This window comes from Centroberyx affinis, unplaced genomic scaffold (genome assembly GCF_046629955.1).
Source record: "Centroberyx affinis isolate AG114_WGS23_722 - 3 ecotype Tasmania unplaced genomic scaffold, CSIRO-AGI_Caff_v1 ptg001966l_1, whole genome shotgun sequence".
Lineage (NCBI taxonomy): Eukaryota > Metazoa > Chordata > Actinopteri > Beryciformes > Berycidae > Centroberyx > Centroberyx affinis.
Genome location: NW_027280317.1, coordinates 96,443 through 118,810, shown reverse-complemented (window position 1 = coordinate 118,810; position 22,368 = coordinate 96,443). Strand labels below are relative to the sequence as shown.

Here is a 22,368-nt window from a genome sequence, read left to right as displayed (position 1 = left end):
TATCTGAACACATTGCTGGGAGTTAATTAGCCGTAGAGGGTTGCTCTACCTCCATTTGGTAATAATTGACTTGATCGGCATCTGTTGAGAGAAGGAACAGATAAGCCTGTCAAGAGCAGCCTGATGTTGTAACACACAATCTAAACCACCTGAAGCTCATACCTTTAGAAGACTCATCCAAAATGTTAAGTCTGTTGATCTCCTACACTGCGTCTGGGGAGCCACCACCAGGAATTGGTGATAGCTTGTTATTAAAAGCCACTTTGTGTTTTCCTTGGCTTTTTTAAATCTTGCCATCTGTTTTACCTCATCCACTATGCTTTTGTTGCCTTTCATTGCATTTATTTTTGGTGTTTTTGTCAGACCACATCCCTTTATGAAATGGAGACATTGCGAGCTTGTAGAAACTTGTCAACCTTTTTTGCCTCATCCACAAGCACTTCTAATTAATTTTGTGAGAACTTTCTTCCTCACAGGTGATGCCATTTTTCTGAAAGTGGCTAGGCGCAATCCCAAGATTTAAAGTCACTCAACTGCATTTTGAGAGCATCTTGCTTCCTTGATGTATTTCCTGTTGAGCGAGGATACTGGGGCAGGACATAACACGGGGAGGGATCATGGTGAAATCTGTGATGGTTTTGCTGGTTGAAATGTTTATGTATGCCTCCCGGTACACCATTAAGTAACCACTAAAGATTTTCTGTTTTCCAGTAAGTAAAAGTAATAAGATTTTGATATAAAAATTTTGTCATCCAGTTGATAGTAAATCACTTGCTACACTGGAAACTGTTGCGCTGGTTATTTTTTTTCCAGGCACTACTGATTTGCATGTGTCTGTAAATTTAAGTGTTAGTGTTAATTTATGCGTTTTGCAAAATGTGCAGCATTAGCGGCATCAACAGCAATATGATGCAATTGCAGCCTCTGCGACCATGTGTGTGGGGTCCATTCAGTGTCTGAGCAGAGTCACACACCTCCAAAATCACATTGTGATGATTGGCTGGCTAGCACTATCTGGAATTGCATAGTTGTTCATCGCTATGGTTACAGTATACACACTGAGTTCTTTGAGACGATTGGATTGCATTAATTGCCTTAAATAAAGTATGATCCAGCTATATAGTGCACTAGCTGGAATAGCATCCGCTGAATGCTACACTCTGTTGGCTATGTTTACATTTTGGTGGAGCCTAAGATAAGATAAGATAAGATAACATTTTATTAATCCCCGTGGGGAAATTCAGGTGCCACAGCAGAAACTGGCAGAACAGTGCCTGTTGACAGAAGAAATAACTGGTCAACAGGATTTGTCTCCAATTCCCATGACTTCTTCCTCATTGCTTTATAGTGACATCGCCAAACTACAGAAACAGACAGAGAAACAGGAATGTCATCAAGACAAGTTAACTTTGCTATTTTTTCATTCTCAAATGTCAAAATAGCTATCTTATTAAAATTAGAAACATGTTGCTAGCACTGAAAATGAATGTTGCATGGAACAAAGCAAAATCATTACAAAAGAGGAAGCTAGTGCTGCACCAAAGACGTCACCAGGAAGAGGCAGCAAGACATGCCAAAGCAGTCTCTCAAGCTGGGCAGGGACAATGAACCAAATGGTAGATGAGTCATATGAGAGGAAGAAGCTTAGATACACTGAGCTGGGGCTGGAAAGTCAGAGTTTGCTCTGTGGAAGTTTGGTGCCACAAATTTTCAGCCACATCCACTACTGGTTTACTCAGGGAGGTAGGGATTCATGATCAGGAAATACCAGGCACAACTCAAAAATGTTCAAATGTCAAATGAATATATACAGTATATATAGCAATATACAGTAATAATAATAATATATCTAGTCAAATATGATTGCAAGGTCCAACAGATACTGAAAGCATCCTAACCATAATTCTTCATTTAAACCCTATAGGGTGTTCAGTTTGCAGGTTGTGTATCCGGAAGGCCTCTTTGCAGAAGCACTCTATCTCGACCACCTCCCTGTTTCAAAGGCTTCATCAATTCTGTACCTTGAAACCTTAAGGAACAAATCTCATGTCCTCCAGATTTAAAATGTCTTGCCGCTGATTTCACATATTTACTTTTATCATAGCATTACAATTCATACAGTTATTGTATGGGAGACTAGACAAGAAATATTGATGATCCACTTGACAATCTGTTCTTACCAAACTGTCCCTCAGATTTCGGGCACATTTACATTTACATTACTGGAGGATTTGAGATTTTTAGAGAAAAGGGATCAAAGTCATCAATCATCTCTTAAACAGGAAAAAGGCTTCCTCAGCTGTTCCTTTCCAATTTGTTGATGAAGGTAGAATGTACACAGATCCATTTTATATCTCTTGCGCTTTTAATAGATATTTTGTTAATATTGGTTCAGTCCTGTCAGAGATCAATCATGTTGATGGCTCTCCATCTCACTGTCTGAAAGATGGCTATCCTGATCAGAGTTTGATTCTCCAACAGAGAAGGAAGTCACATCACATCTAAATTGAGGAATTCAGCAGCACCAGGTCATGATGAGGTCAGATCATCTTTGGTAATAGAAATCAGTTCCTCAATTGTCAGGCCCCTAACCCTCAAATTTGTCAGGTCTCTTGAAACAGGAATAATCCGTACTGACCTTAAAATTTCTAAAGTAGTTCCCCTTTAAATCTGGGGATCCAAGATCATTCAATAATTATCGCCCCATCTCTGTCCTTCCATGTCAAGATCTTTGAAAGATTAGTGAACAATAGAATGCTGAAGGATCTGCAGGAGCAAAACCAAATCCTGTATGAACATCAGTATGGATTCAGAAAAAAATCATTCCCACAGATATGACCTTATGTCCTTGAACTGGTTGATAATGAATGAATATGCTTCAGGAATATTTCTAGATTTATAAAAAGCTTTATATACTGTTGATTGTAATATTTTACACTTTAAAAGATCTCATTATGGATTCAATGGACCCATTTACAAATCCCTGTGCAATTATATTCATGATCGTCAAAAACGTATGAACATAAATGGATGGACTTCAGATAGGGCACAGTAACATGTGGTGTCCTGCATGGGTCTGTTGTAGGGCCCCTTCTATTCCTCATATAATTTATATCAATGACCTGGCTGCTGCATCCTCATTCATGTTCCCTGTACTTTTCGCCGACAATACCAACTTGTTTCTTTCAAATAAAAATTTCTCTACACTCATAGCTGACGCAAACAGTGGTGTAAAATAAATTTCCAAATGGTTCAAAATGGTTCTAAGTAAGCTAATATTCACAACAAAAAACAAAAGATATTGTAAATTCAGTCTTTTCATTGGAAATAATTCAATCACCCAGGTTTCATCTATAGGATTCCTCGGGGTCTTCATTGACGAAACCATGAGCTGGAACAACCATATTCACCTTGCAATAAAATTACAAAATCTCTTGGTATTATCAGCAAAAGAAGTGGTTTGGTTTACTAACTCTGTTACAGCGTGGTTAACCCATATTGCACATATTGTAATATTGCTTGGGCTTCCACTTATTCTACTAACCTTATTAAGATCCGTACCTTGCAAAAAAATTACTTGCCACCTTCAGCAACCAGACTGAACACACAGCCCCTCTTTTCAGTAAATGAAATATCCTTTCCATCTTTGACTTAAATCTAATGCGTATTTTTTATCTACAATTGTATGTATCAGCCTGCTTCCCATGCCTACAAAATGTTCTTCTGTGAAATTCTATGGGACGTAATTACAACACAAGATGGTCATCATTTGCACATTCCACATTTTTGAACTACTTGCTATCAATTCTCTATTAGGTACAGGAGATGTTGATTGTGGAACACATGCTACAATATTGTTTTAATTAATTAATTCACTCTACTTCCCTCAACAACTTCAAATATAGGCTTAGGATCTGTCTGATGAACCATACTGTTACTTGAATTGTGCACTTTTGTCTACTATCTCGCTCTCTCTCTCTCTCTCTCTCTCTCTGTTGTTTCACACTCCTTGCTGATATACGCGCGCGCACACACACACACACACACACACACACACACACACACACACACACACACACACACACACACACACATCACTAATGAGTTATTATGTAGTCAACACACTGATTAATTTAATTTATTTAATTCATTTTATAATTTGATTTTGTTTTACTTTGTTTATTTTATTGATGTGAAGTGCTTTATTATTGCTTTCTTTTGTCTGTCTTGTTTAGGTGAGACGCCCTCACAAGCCACTAGTGTTTTTTTGTTTTATCTCTTATTTTTTCACTTGTGTGTTCTGTTTTGTAGAACGAACATTTTTTTTTTGTTGTTGAATAAAGTTAAAAAATATAACACAAAGCCTCTAATCCCTCATGATGAGGCATGGTAGTGTACAAGCTTGCAGCATCCAGAGTATATAAGAAGTCTTTATCCTGAATATCTTTGATAGCACTGATTTTAATTAAGGAATCAATGATGTCTCTTAAATAAGAAGGCAACCCAAACTTTTTAATATGGCTATCAATCTACCGGGAAATTGGCTTCGTAACACACTGAATACCAGCCACTAGCCTATTTTGCGCCTGGGGACAGGTTCAATGTGTCACTTAGGAATTTTTGGCAATGTATGAAAAAATCAGACATACAAGATGTTCTTGGACCATGTACCTAGATTGCTTTGTGTGACCTACCAACTTTGTGCTTTTGTATCTGTGTATTCCGATTGGAGGTTTAGGTGGACCTGTGAATATTGTATGGCAAATATATATTCTCGGGTTCATATATTGTGTGGTAACTGAGAAGGTTGGATATTCAATGCAAGACAGACAATATGTAGATCTGGGTAAATTGCCATATTCACATTGCAGAGATGTCATATGTCTATAGGCTGAGGGCTGAAATGCTTTCTTCTGTTGCTACTGCTGTGTTTTATAAGCCTCTGTGTAGGTGTAGGGCAGTGTAGGTGAGAATAGTTTTAAATAGTGTTGAGAGAGGGTGTGGAGGCGTGTGGTTTCTTCTGGAGGAAACACCAACTCAGTGTCCTGGGATATAATCCAGTGGATGCTGTTGGTGGAGAGGGTGATATTGTACAGAAAAAAATACTACAGGTATGGATTGAGTTGGGAAGGGAATGAGTCCTTAATGTGGACATCCTGGGCAACCAAGGCTCTCAGCGGACAATCCCTGCCATATAAAAAGAACCTCAAAATATGACTCATTGTTTTGCAGATGTAAACAGACAAACTTCAAAGCCCCCAAAGCTTTTTGCGAAGTGTGTAAAACTATATTTTGTTGACATGAACCATAATATAGGAAAGTGTATGTGCAGGATATACACTTATTGCATTTTATAATATTGAACTACATCTCAACACACAACTGAGTCTAGCAAATACCCAAAAAGGAATGTGTATTCTTTACACTTTGGAGGAATGAGGAACTAAACACGAAACCTGATAAATGACTAATATTAGCATCCATTTGATAAAAGAAATGGTTCTGCTATGCTGAAAACAAATAGCTTATCATACTAGCCTGTGGTTTTCTCTTAAAATCTGATTGGTGTGGGCTATAGGAGGCAGGTGGTCCCTGTCAAATACATGCTGTACTCTTTGCTTGTCCCACAGTCCTGAGCAGAGAAGTAAAAGGTCTGATGAGAAAACAGCTGATGATGGACCCACTCAAGTTTGCATTGCTTCTCTTCATTGGTCTCCAGAGCTCAGGTAAGACATGGAAATTGTTTAATGACACATCTTTATGTTGCTCGTTTAGTTGCTATTATTCACTTTGCTGTAATGAGAGGATGAAACTTACTGTGCAGCTATTTTCTCTTGTGCACAGTGACATAATCATATAATGGGATAAGTTACAATGATGATTATCCATATTAATTTTCCTCCGCAGCTTCGACAACGGTTTTTAATGTTGAGGGTTTGCAAAAGGTTCCGGATGCTCTGAGTGCAGTAAGTGATTCATTTTTTTTAATTTTTTTTTTGAAACCAAACTGTGTTTTCCCTACAAAACATAAACAGAAAAAAGGATTACAATGGATATTTACACTGCAACATACTGTATGTTGTATACCCATCAAGAACTCAAGAAGAGAGGTATACAGTAAGACAGAAACGATAGTGTTACAGTTATTATCATGATTATTATCAAGATAGCCATCATGACAAACCATAACAACAAATGTTATTACAAGAAACAAATTCATATAAAGCAACTATAGAAACTGTAAACAATATTAGCACCTGAAAGCAAACTAAAGATTAAGTCTAAGCTATCTGACAAATGTAAAGAAAAAGGTGTAAAAAAGTGTTAACATATTAATTACAGAGGGAACTGAGGGCTGATTTGAATTTCTTCAAAATCAGGAAGAAACCTCACCACGCGTGACACCCTAATAAAGTTTAAAATAAAAACTACCCCAAGATTTCACTTCTGTTTTTCTGATGTTTCAGTTTTGACTCTAGTAGAACTGATACAGTCATAAATAAGAGTTTATTCATTATGAAATAAACTCTGGATGTACATTAAACAAATTTTTTTCCCACACAAATGATTCAGGTGACCTACATACATGCACATCATGCGTGTATAACATCAGCTTAGAGTAGACATCTGGTATATGTATGTGTTAATTTTTTATCTTAAATCAGTTTAAGCCAATATATTAATTTTAATTTCAGCATGTTGCTTGAACCTTATTCTCTCTTCTATCCAGACTGGGGATATCTGCCAGGACTGCACCAAAATATTTGAACTCCTCGCTGACCTGCTTTCCAATGCAGACCTCCAGGTGAGCACAACAGTCAACTGAGCAGCAAACAAAACATTAATTACTGTTTGCCTCTTGATATTATTTGTGCATGACCACATTTGCTCTTCAAGATTACCATTCACACTGCTTTATATGAAGATCTTGTTAAGATCTGTGCTTCACTTTCAATTCCTGAAAATATTCTCAGCTGCACTTCTGTCAGTTGAAACACATGCTTATAGAGATGCAGATGCATGGGTGTAATCACAGACTTGCACACACACACCCACACACACCCACACACACACACACACACACACACGAGGGTTATGTCTGTTTTTGGTTGTGTGCTAAACCACTTCCTACTTTCTCTCTTGTACAAAAGCTGAAATGAAATTTCACAGGCTGTTTCTGGCCTCAAAGATCCTCTTTCCTCTGAGCCTGAGTTAACACCTGAGATATTAAAAAAATACTTGAATTTCTCCATTTCTATAACCTTAATTGGTTACTTTCAAAAATACATCATTCATTTCACCACTCAGCTGGAGGACTGTTTCGGTGAAGACTGGGTAACTGGGACCAGCGATGTAGCGTATAATAACAAAAGCGGGAAAACTATGACCTCCAGTTGGTGATTATCATAAGGAGAATATCCAACAGCACAAACAAATATCAATTAAACTTTCACAAAAGCATTAATTTATGCTTTTTTTCCCCATGAAAAGACAATGTGTACTATGAATTTAGGTAATGAAGATTTATATCAGCCTAAATAAACTCTATTCTGCAAATAAAAAGATAAGTAATTTGTATCTGGTTGGAACTCCCTGGAATAATTGTTGTGCCTGCAGCATGACAAGAAAACTAGTCTGCTTTAATGAGCCTCGGTCTGAGGTTAACGCTAAATATCTAAAATTGATCCCCAAGCTGAAAAGGTTTAAGAACCCCTGCTCTAGATGACAAAACCCAAAACCTGCACCCCTCTATTCCAGAGAAAGATGATGGATGGCCTTGAGAGTCTGTGCAGCCACCTGCCTGGGCCGACCGCCAAAATGTGCAAAGACGAGGTGGAGAAGATGTTTCCGCTGGCCATCACCTTCCTGACTTCAGCTCTTGTAAGTTGGAGTGATTTTCTTCTGGGCTGGGATTCCCAAAACAATATAAGGAGTAAAATAATCTGTGTTCCTTGTTCTCTGCACTTCCTGTGTGTTTACAACCCTTCTGAGAAGTCTGTCATAAAAAAAAGATAAATGGCCCTGTTGGTTCAATCTCCTTCTCTATAGAAACCAGGCCAGGTCTGCACCATCCTCGGGCTTTGTGGCTCCCACTCATTTGACAAGCAGGAGGAACAGATGATCCGATACGTCCAGGAGCAACTTAAGGCCGCTATGGTAGTTCAAGAGGTCAGTTAAGTAGCAGCTGTAAAGAAGAAATAAAACAGAAAAGGACAATATCATATGTGGCATGGCCCCAACTTTCTCCTGCTTTTTTATCTATGTTTTGAATTCAGATAAAATCTTCTGCTGTTGTCTGTCTCTGATCTGTATTTTGTTTCACAATACGTCTATCTCTTCGCCTCTGCCCCCGACTCCCACTGCTGCTCGTCCCTGTCAAGCAGGTGCAACCCACATCACAATGTACCTTCTGCATATTTCTCATCAAGACACTGGAGAGCATGCTCCCAAAAGAGAGGACAGAAGTGAGTCATACTTGTACAATGAAGACACACGCAAACAAACAGTGTCTCTTTGTCCCTTTGCACACCCACACAGACACAAACACATAATTGCCACCAGACGGTATTGCCTGTTTGTCACAGACTTGCACGCTCACTGTCACTTTACATCCTGCTGTTTTGCAGAGTGCTGTGATTGGGCTGCTGGAGGAGATCTGTGCCATTTTGCCCTCCTCCTACCGACAGGAGTGTGAGACCCTGATTGACAAGTTTGGTAAGACGCTGCTGGACCAGCTCCTGAGCTACGCCACCCCCAAGACCATCTGTACCCTCATCCACATGTGTAAGGGGCAGGAAGCGGCAATCATGGGTGAGTCAGCTCGGCTGCTTCCCCCCGCTTTCAGATTCTATCAGTCAAAAGTTTAAACACACCACATTTTACGTTATTTTTACTATTTTCCACATTTTAGAATAATAGTGCAGACATCAAAACTATGAAATACCACAAATGGAATTATGCAGTGGCCAAAAAAGTGTTAAACAAATCAAAACTATCTTGTATTTTAGATTCTTTAAAGTAGCTGCCTTGATGGAAAGGCAAAGGCTTTGGAAAGAAATTCATATATCAACTTTACTATTTATATTATATTATGTCTTAAAAAAAACTAATTTCAAGCATTTAAGCATAAGCCTTTAGATCAAAATGGCTTTAAGAAAATGAAAAACAAAGTACATTCAATCAGGTGCATTTAAGAGTCTGTTACAAATAAGCATGAAAGGAACCCCACACATAGTATTGGCACTGTTTCATTCAAACAGCTTTCTCTTTATTTCTTTCTCAGACAAAGCTCTGCAGGACCCTTGCACTTTGACAAACTACAGGTGCAGAGACTTCAAGACGGCCCTCAGGTGCAGGGTAAGCAACAGCAATTTGGTTGTGAAATTGCGTTAAGCTTTAAGAAGTAGCTCAGTAGCAATGGAATTTTTTTACCTATGCTGACTATGTTCTATGCAGACTGTGTCCTACTGTCAGAGATTTGCCTGGAAGGCGCTGCCTGCTTTGAAACTTTAAGGTAGGTGGAATTTGTATGATAGGATTGTGACAAATTAAATCACTGAAATAAATAAAAATGTATATAAAATCATTTGTTTCCTGAAACTCCTCTTTTTAAGGTGGGAATGGAAAGCCTCAGTGCCCCCGGGGATGACCCAGGACTTTCAACATCCGACTGCAAATATTATTCGAGCTGCTCAACATCAGCGGCATTCTGTCCGATAGCATTTCTTTCACGCTTGAGTTGGTGCTGATTTGATATCAACCTGTCTTTTGTGATTTTGCTTTTGTATACACAGTCTGCCAAGACTGAAGAAAACCAAGAGTTACCTTGAATATATATAATGGGCAAGCATATAATCTTAAATTCAGCTGCAAAAGGAATGCTAAAAAATATATATATATATATGAAATCTTTGCCTGTAGGCCTAAAACAATGTCTTGGTGAACATATCTCTGACAAAACAAGTTGTGTTTAAATGATTCTTTTGTACTCTTGGTCAGATGTAAATGTTTTACTTATTGTGATTATGTAACCTAATTTCATTTCCTTGCTTAAATGTGTAGCCATTGCAGAATTATTAAATTGCATCACAATAAGGTTTATATTTCATGTAGAAATAGTTTCCTGACATCATCAGATTTAAGGACATCAGCTGTAACATAACCCTTCATGCGTGCACACCCACCTTGAGTATTTTGACGCCAAAATCTCATAACTATTGAAGAGGTCATATGACAAGTACATCTCTAGTAGGAGACAGTATCAAATGACAGAAGCTTGTGTCTGGCAAATGTACTGAGTCAGTGGAGGACTTATCCTTTATTTGACCAGGAAAGTCAATTAAGAACAAATTCTTGTTTACAGTGTCAGCCTGGAAAGAGACAAAATGTCTCTTAGGTACGATGGGCCATACTTTATTTTAAAAGACCAAAATAAAGTAATAATAATAACTAGAAAATTGAGCCGTCCGAGCACACCTTGAAAAGAGAAAAATAATTCACAGAATACATTTTGTGAATATTTAAATAAAAATGTATCAAGTAGCCAAAGTCTAATAACATACAATCTGATTACAGATTCAGGAAATGATTTCCCATGACAACCTACTTTATTCCAAACAAGTTGCTGTTGGACAAACTGAATACATTTAACTTATGCATGAAATTGGGAGGAAAAACCATATTAACTGTGTTTTGAACCACTGACATTGTTATTGTTACGCAATGTGTCTAACCATTATAGGCTACTGGACAGAAAAAAATAAGGAAAGAGATTTTTGAAAGCGTGACTTTGGTGTGGAAATTCTGGCCTTTGAAAGAAGGGTGATGTAAATAATTTTCTAGTCATTCACAATGGATTAACCTTCTATTGTTCTTGGCATGGTTGACGTGGTTGACATGGTTAACATGGATGACTTCAGAAAAGACGGGCTGGGCTGATGCTTGAGAGGCAGATGCTTTCCTTGTTGAGTCAGACATGCTCGACAGCTTCCGCGAGAACAAAAAAATTAAAGGAAGAAACATTGTGATTCTGCAGCCTATGGGTGAAAGGTCTTAAAACTCTAATCGGGTTCCCCATCAATCAATTTCATCGTGGCTTTATAAACATCATCTTGAGAGTATTGACACAGTTATTGATTAGTTTAATGAAGACTGGTCAATCTATATTGAACATTTGACAGTGTGAAATCATCAGGTCAATTGCAGCTGTACATTTTGATCTACCATGCGCTCAATTTTTAAGATATAACAATTTTTTTGTCTGTTTAGTAATGAAGGTATGACGGTTTCAAAAATGGACTTCAGAATCAGCGTTGGTACCAGTGCTTTTAGATTTATTTTATCTCACTTCAGCTGACATGTCCTGAAAATTGCAGGTCTCTAAGCCGAAGTGTTGAGATTTTCTACTGTATTTTCCATTTTGAGTTTGAAAGGCAATTATAGCGCCACCTTTTGACCAATCACACTCATATTCAATTAATTTGTGTTGAGTTGCATCTGTTGGATGCATGATGATTTTCAGAGCACTAGCTTTAACAAGCTCAGAGGAAACTACTGTGGCGCCCCCTTTTGACCGTTTTTAATGAAACTTTATATGGGTTAAACCACTTAGGTTAACATGTCTACCGAGTTGCCATAGAGTTCTGGCCAATTTTGTTGTTGGTCACAAATATTTGCAAATTAATCTGTTAATAGCAGCCAAACGGTTCATGTGATTGGGCTGGTTTATAGTAGTTTGTGTATCTCAGTCCCCTGAAGCTGTCTACTGATTTTGGCACAAATAGGACAAAAACTGAAAAAGCTTTGTGGAAAAACTGTTTTACATAAAATACAAAATCATGGAAAATCAAGATGGCTGACATGGGTTGTCCCAATGGCAAAGTTTTAGATCAATTGGACATTGGGCATCAATTGAACTTGTGGTATGAGAGTTACAAACCAACAGACAAATATATGTGCGTTATAGTGCCAACATGGGCTACCTTGCCTGAGTAGTGGGAGGCCTTAGGAGCCCACCTGCTAAACAGAAACAGAGAGAGAGAGACTTCTTGAATTCTGCCTCTGTCTACAATGTATTGAGTTCTAGATTATAGATGAAATCAGCTACTTCTGGCTTCATGGTCATTTCTGCTATGCAATTCTTTTTCATCTGTGCATTGCCACATTGGTTGTTTCAAGAGCCCAAGTATAAAAATGATCACTTAAACAGTTGTACTAATTAGTTATTGAGGCCTATACCATGATGTGGGGGGAAAAAAACAGGTCAAATCCAGAATGTGACCTGAAAAATAGAATTACTTCGCTCTAACACTCCTTTATGCAGCTACAACCCTAACTCTGACATAAAGTACATGTATGGGCAAATAAAAACAAGAAATCCGAACTTGATGAGGCTTGAATACCAAGCACAAAGCATTGTTGAAGAGCTCTATGACAATTTAACTACTGTGTACGCTTCATCATGAAGGGTTTAAAAAGAAAAGACGAACAAATCTATAGACAACGCATGTGATGTAATTATTCAATAGGACACATTTAAAACTTTGGGGTAGAATCTTTATTCAAATACTGACCATGTAGGACAGTAATTCAACTTCTGAGTTGTGGCCGGGGGAGTTCAGGAGTTTGAAGGAAGTCATACAGCTACTGTAGTTCACAGGTGAGGTAAGTAGGGAAGGAGGCAGGTGAAGGCAGGGGATACGGGAAGGGCAGAAAATTAGAAAAGGCACTTTTACACTTTCAGTAACTGGACTGACAGACCCACTTGTCATGTTTTCTAAATTATTGAGCATAGAGAAAATAAATTGAACTACTCCTCAAAGGCCCACAAGAGAGCATGTAAACAGGCTGGTTTCTCTGTACAACACCAGCCAAACATTTGCCCCCATCTGTGGGCAAGCTGGAAGATTCAAACTTATTTTAAAAAATATCTTTTGGGAGGCCCAGTCATGTCACCAGATCATCACCCAAACATGAATACATCTAGGATGCTCTCAGCACCACTCTGTGGCTGCAACCTGAAGTTTTTCTGTATTACACTCTAAGAGCCACAAGGCAATGCCAAGAGAGGCAAACTATAAAAAGGAGGGTTATCACTGTTATCCGAGTAAAAAAAACATTTCTCTCCATTCAGTTAAATATTGTATGGGGATTTGGCGCCACCTGGCTACGTGATGTGGACAATTCGTTAAGACACACCAGCTGTGCACAGTCCATATAAGGGCCAAACTTGCGTAGAAAACCTTGACTGTAACGAGTCTCAGAGCAACCTCAAACTGGAGAGATAGTCTCTTCTGGCAGCAAGCAATGGCTACTTCGTAATCTTCTCCACCGCATCAAGACCATCTCTCCACCCAGTTACATAATCCATGTATGCAGGACTCTAAGGCACTGAGCAAAGAGACTGTGCAGGTCCAGAAGCAAGACAACCATGCATGCCGGTAAACTATAGACAATGACGGCAGGGCACTAGAGCCCATGGCAAATGAGCTGTATAAAATATGCACTGTTTACACACCCATTGGCTGACAGACACCGTGTCTCGTTTGCCCAAGCCTGGGGCCGGACGCTTCAGGCCCCGACGGCTCAGCCAGACACTCAGACAAGCTTGGAAGGAGTGGAAAGGTTGCTCAAATCAGCCCAAAGATGCTAGGCTGATAGGCAACATTGTCTAGATGTTCCAACTGAGGCTTCTGCGCGCACAGCTACAGACCCAGGAGAGGCCTCTAGGCTTCATGTACATGAGGGACAACAGATCTACATATATTGCTGCCACCATTAGGCTAAGGAGGCAGAAACACAGAGAACCTCCTCCTGAGTCCCTCAGATGGCAACGGGAGAGGGAAGACAGAAGGGATTTCTGACAAGAACTCATGTATGCTGGTGTATATTATTTACACTGCCACTAATGCTAGACTAAATGGTAAATGTCCTTTCTTTTGGTGAGCAGTTTGTCAGGCTTATTTCTCACCAAAGCAGCCACCACACACTGGTAGCACATCTCAGCATCACCCTACAGCAAAAAAAGATATATTCCTCTTCTTAAGCTACAAACCCAGCAGTCATAGGAAACTATCTATAGCACTGCAAGACTAAGAGTCTAACAGCCATCATCCATAGAAAACTACTAACTCCACTGAGAAGACAAATGCAACAATCCAGGGAAGCGCAAGCCATGATTTACACTCACTAAGTTGACTGTTCCCTGCCCATTCTCTCAATTTGTGTTGCTCCAATAGCTCTGCTCTTCATTCTCGGCAGGAACATAAAAATGATCGATAATTCCGTACAAGCCCGCCGCTTATATGGGGTGTATGTGAGTCGGTGCACAGCTGGTGTATCTTCTGCAAAAGCTATCCATGTCAAATACACAGGAGAGGTCAGGTCCCTATACATGTGCAACTTGAGTGGAAAGACAGATTTTCAGACACAAAAAGTGACTCATGACTCACATTTTCTCACAGTCGTCCTTCCTTGCTTGTCAAACTTTGTAAGGTCCCAAAAGACAGCTGAACATAACACATCAATTTCAAGTAAGGTGTTTTCGTGGGATAAAGGCAGCCCCTGCCCAGGGGCAACAGAGCCCGGGTTTCTCTGTAGCTACACCCAGTGTTACCGCCTGAGGAGGGGGAGTGCCTTGCCTTTATCTTGGTCAGTAGAACAAGACAAACTGAACATCATCTGGAACATTCACACGGTGTCTTATCCAACAAAATAAATACTACAGTAACGGAGGTGTCACTTCATTGTGCAGCCCAACATAACCACAAGGTCATTAGCAGCTTCTGACTTCTCTGTAACACGTCAGAAAACCGTGGTCTGGAGGGACGGCACAGATAAGAAAACGACTTAAATGTATCTTACTTGTCAAGTGTTTGCCTAGTTGGACAATTGGCGTATATCATACTCTGATATAAATCAAAAAGTTTTAAGGGGAATAGGTTTACATCCTGTTATGTGCAGCGACTTAAAGCAATCTTCAACCCTATTTGTGCCATTAAATTCTGAAAACAGAAAGATAGGGTGAGGTTTGTGGAGAGAATAGAGCTGACATTTCTGTGATGGTAAACCACCATTAACACAAGAAAGTCAGGTAGTGAAAGACTGCAGTTTATATTTAAAGGAGAGTGCAAGCCATCAAAGAGAAAGCAACAGAAAATACCAACCACTGAAGACTTCTAAAGCCAATTTCTGTATAGTGATTCTGAATTTTAAAGCTGGAAAGTATTGGAAATATATAGAAATGTTATAAAATGAAGATATAGTCATTTAACTCCAATGTCATTTTGGAAATCTGAGTAATAAATATGGTCTGCAAACATATTGCTTATTATCATGTAGTTACCAATGTTGTCAGGAATTTGGAATTACATTAATGAAAAATGAGACAAGCCGCCTGAATGAAGATCAGTAAAAGCTGGCACATTCTTTTTGGTTTATGATGCATTACATAAGAAAGGAACCATTCCTTCATCTCATTCGTTATCTTGGCATCTAAGTTTCTGTTGTTTTCTCTTTAAGGATGAGTACAGTACAGGTAGGGAAGGGGCAGGGGAGGACATCTTTCCATTTAGGAGAGGCTGTGGCGGTGTGGGGTGGTTGGAGGGGGGGGGGGGTTGGGCACGCAGGTTTCTCTGTAATACACCTATGGCCCACTGGGAGATTAGATGGGGGGTTCAGTATTTGAGCTTCTTGGGCGCCTCCCATGGAAAGACCTCACGGCCAAAGTGGCCATAAGCTGCGGTGCGCTGGTAGATGGGCTTCTTCAGGTCAAGCTCCCTGGGGGAGAGAAACAATGACTCAGTGGTAAAATTGGAAAATCGAAACACAAGTTTGTTACTAAAACTGTGAAATTTGATACCGCACGATACCTGACGATGACCCCTGGACGGAGGTCGAAGTTCTTCTTCACAATGTCCAGCAGCTCCCTCTCACTCCTCTGGGACGTCCCATAGTGGAAGATGGAGATAGAGAGGGGATGGGCAACTCCAATGGCATATGACACCTAAAACAATTTTCAAAGTTTATCCACAAACATAATAAAAAGGGAAAAATAAATAAAAATCAATACACCAACAATTATATCTCCCCGCCCCAAACAGAGGAAACATAACCAAGTTCCAAGCCAGCACAATTTGTGACATGATCTTTAATCCTCACCTGGACCAGAACCCGCTTGCAGAGCCCAGCTTTCACCAGAGACTTGGCCACCCAGCGGGCAGCATAGGCAGCGGAGCGGTCTACCTTTGTGTAGTCCTTCCCAGAAAACGCTCCCCCACCATGGGCCCCCCACCCCCCGTAAGTATCCACAATGATCTTACGACCCGTCAAACCGGCATCACCCTGTGGGAAGGGAGAGACATATTAAGCAAAGGAGCCAAATATATTTTGCAGAATTTTGTTCCTTTTTCATGGTTCAGTGTAAGCATTTTTCCACAGCTCCCTGAACTTTTTTCATGGGAATATAACTTGGTTACAAAAAACTCAAAACTCTCAAGTGCTAAGTCCAGTGATCTTTAGGTAAGGCCCTTAACGACATGTGTTCACTGGAATTCCAATCCAAATCCCCAAGACTTGTCCGTTATGAAATGTGACCTGTTGAAACTGTAAATCCTCTTGTTGCGACTGCATGGTGTGCAGGGCAACTAAAGTGGAACAGATCTTTTCCTTTTCAAGGGGCTCGGGTCTCACCTGCGGTCCTCCAATGACAAAGCGGCCGCTGGGCTGCAGGTGGTATATGGTGTCATCATCCAGGTAGGCACTGGGAACCACAGCTTTCACCACTTGTTCCTTCAGAGAGTCACGCATCTCGTCCAAACGAACAACCTCATCATGCTGCACAGAGACCACAATGGTGTGCACACGCAACGGGAGCATGGCGCCGCGATCCTGTCTGTACTGAACAGTCACCTGAAAAAATAAGAAGAAACAGGGAAGAGGAGATTTACTATAATGTCACATTAAGTAATGTAGACAGACTGGGGTGAGGTGCGGGTGCCATTTCACTGCCTAACCTGAGTTTTGGAGTCTGGTCGGAGCCATGGCAGCGTTCCATTACGCCGCAATTCGGCCATCTTGGCATTGAGCTTGTGAGCCAAGACAATTGTGAGTGGCATACACTCCTCAGTCTCATCAGTGGCATATCCAAACATCAGACCCTGTCGCAGAGATGCAAAATGGCCAGTCACAAACCATGTCATGAATAAAGCTCAAACGAAATCACAAACTACGTTACCACCACATTTCTGGCTCCATCACCCAGCGGTGGACCATACACAAATGCAAAATATTCACGACTAAGAACCCTCCGACCTGGTCACCAGCCCCCACGTCCTCCTCCTTGCGGTCCAGGTGAACGCCCTGAGCAATGTCAGGGGACTGCTGCTCCAAAGCCACCAGCACATTGCAAGTCTTATAGTCAAAGCCTGTGAATGAGAAGAATTGAGCCTCAGTTAATCTTTTTATAAATCCACACCTCGCCATGGCAATTTAGAGCCTTGCACAGGTAAAACCTGTAAGACTGCCGTGTTAAGTTTGCCAGCAGCACTATCTGTTCACACGATCTATAAAATTTCTGTGTAGAATGCGTTCACACATGACACGACAGTCGCGGATAGGTCAGGAGAGGCCAGATGTTGCATTTAAGGTGCACCAGAGAAAACATAACTTTTTGAAAAATGGCAAATGAGCAGCTCCTGTGGCCAGGTGCCAGGTTTCACCTAGTATTATTAATGTGCACAGTAATCTTGTCCTCCACTCAGATGGCTAGTAGTTTCCTTGTCTCTCAGAGCCTGTCCAATTTCCATACATTTTGGAGAAAAAAATAAATAATATAAAAATCGCTCACTTTACCAGTTTTGGTTCACTCGCTCTACCTGAAAGCGCATTATGTAAGACTGTGCTTGCTTAACCCACGCTTGCTTTTTTTCACAAGAATCCTGGGAATTTCCCTAGGTCTTGATGGGGGAAATTGCCAAATCAACATTTCTGCAACATTGCCTCGGGCTTCCGTTCACACATCGCCCTGAAACAGACACTTTCCGCAAGATTTCTGGGTGAAGCTGCATTTGTGAAAGGGGCTTTAGATGCACATACACAACCAGCTTTACTTGACACCGCCATTGCACAAAGCTTGCGCCCACTCACTGTCATTGCCATACCTTTGGAGGAGTCGTCATAGCCGATGTGCTTGATCGTCTCCCTCACAATCTTCTGGTAGTCGACGTTGGCCCTGGAGGTGACCTCCCCTGCCAGCAGGATCATCCCCGTCTTAGCAACAGTCTCTGAGGACACAGAGACATACAGTGTGACAGGAGTTACAGCTACATGAGAGTAAGGCTGGAGTAGAATTAAACTGAGAATTAAGCACAAGTAGGTGAAAGGGGATTGAGCACACTGGGTGGTACACTGAAAACAACACATTGTAGGTTTTATGTTTTGAATAATAGGATTGAAGACTTTTAAACATTGAAATCGATTAACTGAGCTTTTGATACAGAGGTTGACAGCATGTGAATTTAAATGTATTTTGAGCCTGTAAGAGATTGACATTGATAAAGTTTGCAAACATTTACAGCTACAATATGCAATTTTTCGCCTTGAGGCAGGAAGTGTATTAGTCCCACCTTCCTCCACCCCAACACCTGTCACTCATCTTGGTAAGCCATCTACTTTGAAACAGCATCTAGCCTGAGGCTGAGGTAACCATCTTCTGTAAAGCCCACAACAGGTGTTGAAGAAGCAAAAAGCAAACACAGGCAATCTGCAATTAAAAAGAATGTCCATGTTCACCCGTGTTTTCGAACAGGTCTTGTCTGCAGCAAGTTTAGCTTCGCTGTTCTTTAGTTTCTTACTGCTTTCCACCATCGTTGTTGCTATGATTTCCCTGTTCTTCTACTAACTAACACAACCCAGCTCACCGCTGCCCAGACTCATATGACACACACTCGCAGAAAATAGTATGGCCGAAAAAATCCTGAACATTGCTGAAATGCCAATTTCAGGCAAATGAAACTTGCCAGAAAAACAGGCAAATGAAATTTGCCTGAAAAAATCCTTAGGGTAGTTTCTCATCTTAAAAATCCACATACGTACCACATGCTACTTTGGCATCAGGGTCCTGCTTGAGGTGGGCATCCAGCACCGCATCACTGATCTGGTCACAAATCTTATCTGTGGAGTAAAAGAAAAGCAAGTTTAATATGTTTTATTTTTCAGAACTCCTACTGTGTTAAAGGCATCGTTTCCACATTTGTAATCCAAGTCAAGAGGGCTTGGAAGATAGTATGAGCATCAGCTGCAAAATACTCGACTGGCAAAATTCCATTTTCACTGTGACACTCACAGCCCCGGGAGTAGTGGTGCCAGTGGCCTTACTAGACGCCTCAAACCATGTTACCTTCTACTGTTGCTAATGGACAAACCACAGATTGTAGAATATAATGGATAAAGTGACCGCGACTTCACCCACTGACTTTCGAGTGAACTGTTTGACACCCAGGAAGTTTGGTTTCTGGGTGCCGTAATGTTTTATTTATGGAACCAGAGTTTGCGCAGTGGAGTAAAAGGGTCGAACAGGTGAAGCAGACAACTGCAGACAAGTCAGCCCAATTGGTCCCACAAGACAGGCCCATATAAGTGCCATTCCATCTTCTGTTGAGAGAACATCACACCAAACTTCATTCAAAAATCTGGCTATTTAATGTGTTGATTATCTGCAAAGGTACATAGCCCTTAGCATATGACAAGACCTTTTCTGACGCATAGGGCTTCACTCTTCAATTCGGCATATAGACACCATGCAGAACTTTATTTCAATCAAATCTCAACTTTTCTAACTGGTTCTCATTGCTTGCTAGTGCCCAAGCTATGATTTATTTTGATGGTTACCTAAGCAGAGTAGCACCAAAATCTGTATTTCTACCTTGATACTGAATTCACTCTAGTTTATGGCTCTTTATCACAGAGTTGGTTAGCGTTAACTTGCTCAATGCATTCAATGCCAACAATGCGGACATGCCGCCTTGCATGAACTGAAATTCACAATATCTTCCTAATGGCATAATTATTAAAATAAAAAAATAAAAAATCATGCAAAACAAAAAAACACACCATAAGCAGGGACATTAGAACAAAATGAAATAACCTATTCTGAGTATAACTTCTAGTAGAAAAGAAAAATACTGACTGTATTTCTACACAGAAAGTGGGCCTCGGCCCCACTGACTTGTGTTGAGGTGGGTGGAGTTTCAGTTTGTAGGCTACTGCAGCCAGACAGTAGGGGGAAAAGCGGGATTGTCTCTCCCTGGACGCATTGGCTTCAAAAAACATAAGAGGGCTTGTTTTGGACCCTTGAGATAAAAAATATTCTGAAGTGCCAAGTGTAAATGAACACTTTAAAGCATACCATTAATAGCCAACACTCAGTAACTGTACTGGTTTTTAATTTTAGGGCTTGAGGCTAACCAGGGACCGGAATGATTCAAGTGTCCTGAATGTGACTACCTACACTCACAGTTGAAACGCAGCCCCTGCTGTACCTATATTTAGGATGGTGGTAAGCCTATAATCTGTTGCATTGGAGCTGCCCCCACTCGCTACGATGAATAAGACTGAAAACTGCATTGTATTGTACTACAATGTTCCTCAATATTTTCTGTAATCAAATTTGATGCCGTTATTGACCTTTACATGGCGAGGTGCAATTTGTAAGCCCGATTTAACTTTTGTTAAATAGCTTATTTTGAATATGGCAGTTCTACTTTGGCTCAGTGTCGCTTATTAGGACAATCAATAAACTGGAATATTAATCGCAACTACATCAACTACCAACCAAGCTTACTGGTGGTTAGCACTTAAAATTCCCATAAGTTTTCCAAACCGGCAAAAGATTATTTTGAAATTCCATGCCATTTCCATTTTCACCACAACAATTTTGCTTCATTGTCAAACCACCGAGTAGGCTAATGTAATACAGACGACGTTACATTAGTTTGATGTCTTCCCGGGAAACTGGGTCATTCAATACATTACTGGAGATGATGTAACCGAGCGACCAGATAACAACAAACCTAGTGAGACGCTCCTGCAGCTGCCGAGCACATGTTACAGTAACGCAAACTGTAATGATGCAACGCCGCTAACGGTTTGCTAGCTCACCAACTTGTCTGTGTAGGCAACAAAAACAGAACGAAAACAATCAATGCGTTAGCCGTGTTTGTGACTATCTTGTTAGCTACCTAGATATGTAATGTTGATCAGCTTTACATGGACGAAACATTCCTCTGTTTTAAAATATAAAAGTGAACAGCTTTCCGTTGGGCTACATTATGTGACTGACAGGCACAACCATGCGTGGCCTGACTCGTTTAGCAAGCCCGTAATACCATACGGCCGCTCAGACTAGTTTGACCACAAAACCGATTTGAAGGGTCTGTTGATGTTAGCATATAAATTAGTTATGAATCACAAAGGGAAGTGAAGCAGCTAACGTTAAGTTATTCTTTAAGCGGAGTTAACAGAGGAACAGGAGGGGAGTGAGGAGGACGGAGACCAGCTGACAGACAGCAACACGCCGATGCTCTGGTACTAGCTAGCTAGTGAGCTAACCTCGCAGAGTAACAAGCCATGACCTTGTATTCGAGGCTAACGTGTGCTGTAAAGCTAATTGTTATGATCGGGGAAAACAATCTGGCCAAACAGGCACAAAGTAAACTCACCTGGATGTCCCTCTCCGACAGATTCAGAAGTAAAGAGGAAACAGTCTTCATCAATGAGCGAGTTATGGAACCCGTTCAACTGGCCGTTCATCTTAACGAATAAAACCGCTGGAGAAGACACTAGCTAGCAAACTAGCAGTTTAGTTATGCGATCTTGGTGTGTCCGGTTGATCTAGTTGCCTAACCAGATGTGTTGCTGTGTGTTTCTAAGGCTCCTCTGGATCATAACCAAAGCCACTACGCCGGGGTTGGTTTTTAAGTCGCCAGGTAAAATGCGGACTGAGTGGGACGGCCGATGTTTGGCCAAGTGTTTTCTCTGCAACCAATGGTCTTGCTGAAGAGAGACCATATGGCGCAGAGGGGAGGGATCTGAAGACACAAGTCTCTGGACCAACTGCGTTGTAAATATGCGAGCAATGCTTATCATAACGTCAGACTTCATTGATACAAAGAGAGGTGTGGATTGTTTTTCTTTGCACTGGGTTTCACTGCAACTTATTTGGCGAACACAAGCACACCAGAAGTAATCTTGATGTCTTATTTTCTCCTTATATCAGTCTGATTTTCGAAAACTTTGAGCACACCCAGTTCCAGCTTTGTAATATCATCTCAGAGTATCGCCTAAGTAATGTCATGTTGTTGTAGAGAAGAG

The 22,368-nt window shown here is 40.6% G+C and overlaps 2 protein-coding genes across 4 annotated transcripts; one reads left to right on the top strand and one right to left on the bottom strand.

Annotated features, from left to right (window-relative positions):
• Positions 1 to 5,505: 5,505 nt before the first annotated feature.
• LOC139653774 (prosaposin) lies at positions 5,506 to 10,964 on the top strand. 2 transcript variants are annotated; one of them, XM_071530743.1, is made up of 10 exons: positions 5,506 to 5,726; positions 5,908 to 5,966; positions 6,731 to 6,805; positions 7,759 to 7,881; positions 8,050 to 8,169; positions 8,382 to 8,465; positions 8,628 to 8,811; positions 9,284 to 9,357; positions 9,457 to 9,514; positions 9,615 to 10,964. In XM_071530743.1, the coding sequence occupies exons 1-9, from the start codon at positions 5,657 to 5,659 to the stop codon at positions 9,511 to 9,513; spliced, it is 846 nt and encodes a 281-aa protein (XP_071386844.1). In that variant the 5' UTR covers positions 5,506 to 5,656; the 3' UTR covers position 9,514; positions 9,615 to 10,964. The 2 variants fall into 2 exon arrangements, with proteins under 2 accessions (XP_071386844.1, XP_071386846.1); XM_071530745.1 differs by having other exon boundaries at positions 5,507 to 5,726; positions 8,385 to 8,465; positions 9,615 to 10,962.
• Positions 10,965 to 12,548: 1,584 nt separating this feature from the next.
• Positions 12,549 to 21,968, bottom strand: mat2aa (methionine adenosyltransferase 2Aa). 2 transcript variants are annotated; one of them, XM_071530728.1, is made up of 9 exons: positions 21,717 to 21,968; positions 19,093 to 19,170; positions 18,159 to 18,281; positions 17,311 to 17,423; positions 17,013 to 17,156; positions 16,690 to 16,908; positions 16,159 to 16,341; positions 15,870 to 16,003; positions 12,549 to 15,777 (listed from the first exon to the last, which is right to left on the bottom strand). In XM_071530728.1, exons 1-9 carry the CDS (start codon positions 21,805 to 21,807, stop codon positions 15,675 to 15,677), a joined length of 1,188 nt encoding a protein of 395 aa, XP_071386829.1. In that variant the 5' UTR covers positions 21,808 to 21,968; the 3' UTR covers positions 12,549 to 15,674. The 2 variants fall into 2 exon arrangements, with proteins under 2 accessions (XP_071386829.1, XP_071386830.1); XM_071530729.1 differs by lacking the exon at positions 21,717 to 21,968 and having other exon boundaries at positions 18,159 to 18,279.
• Positions 21,969 to 22,368: the final 400 nt, after the last annotated feature.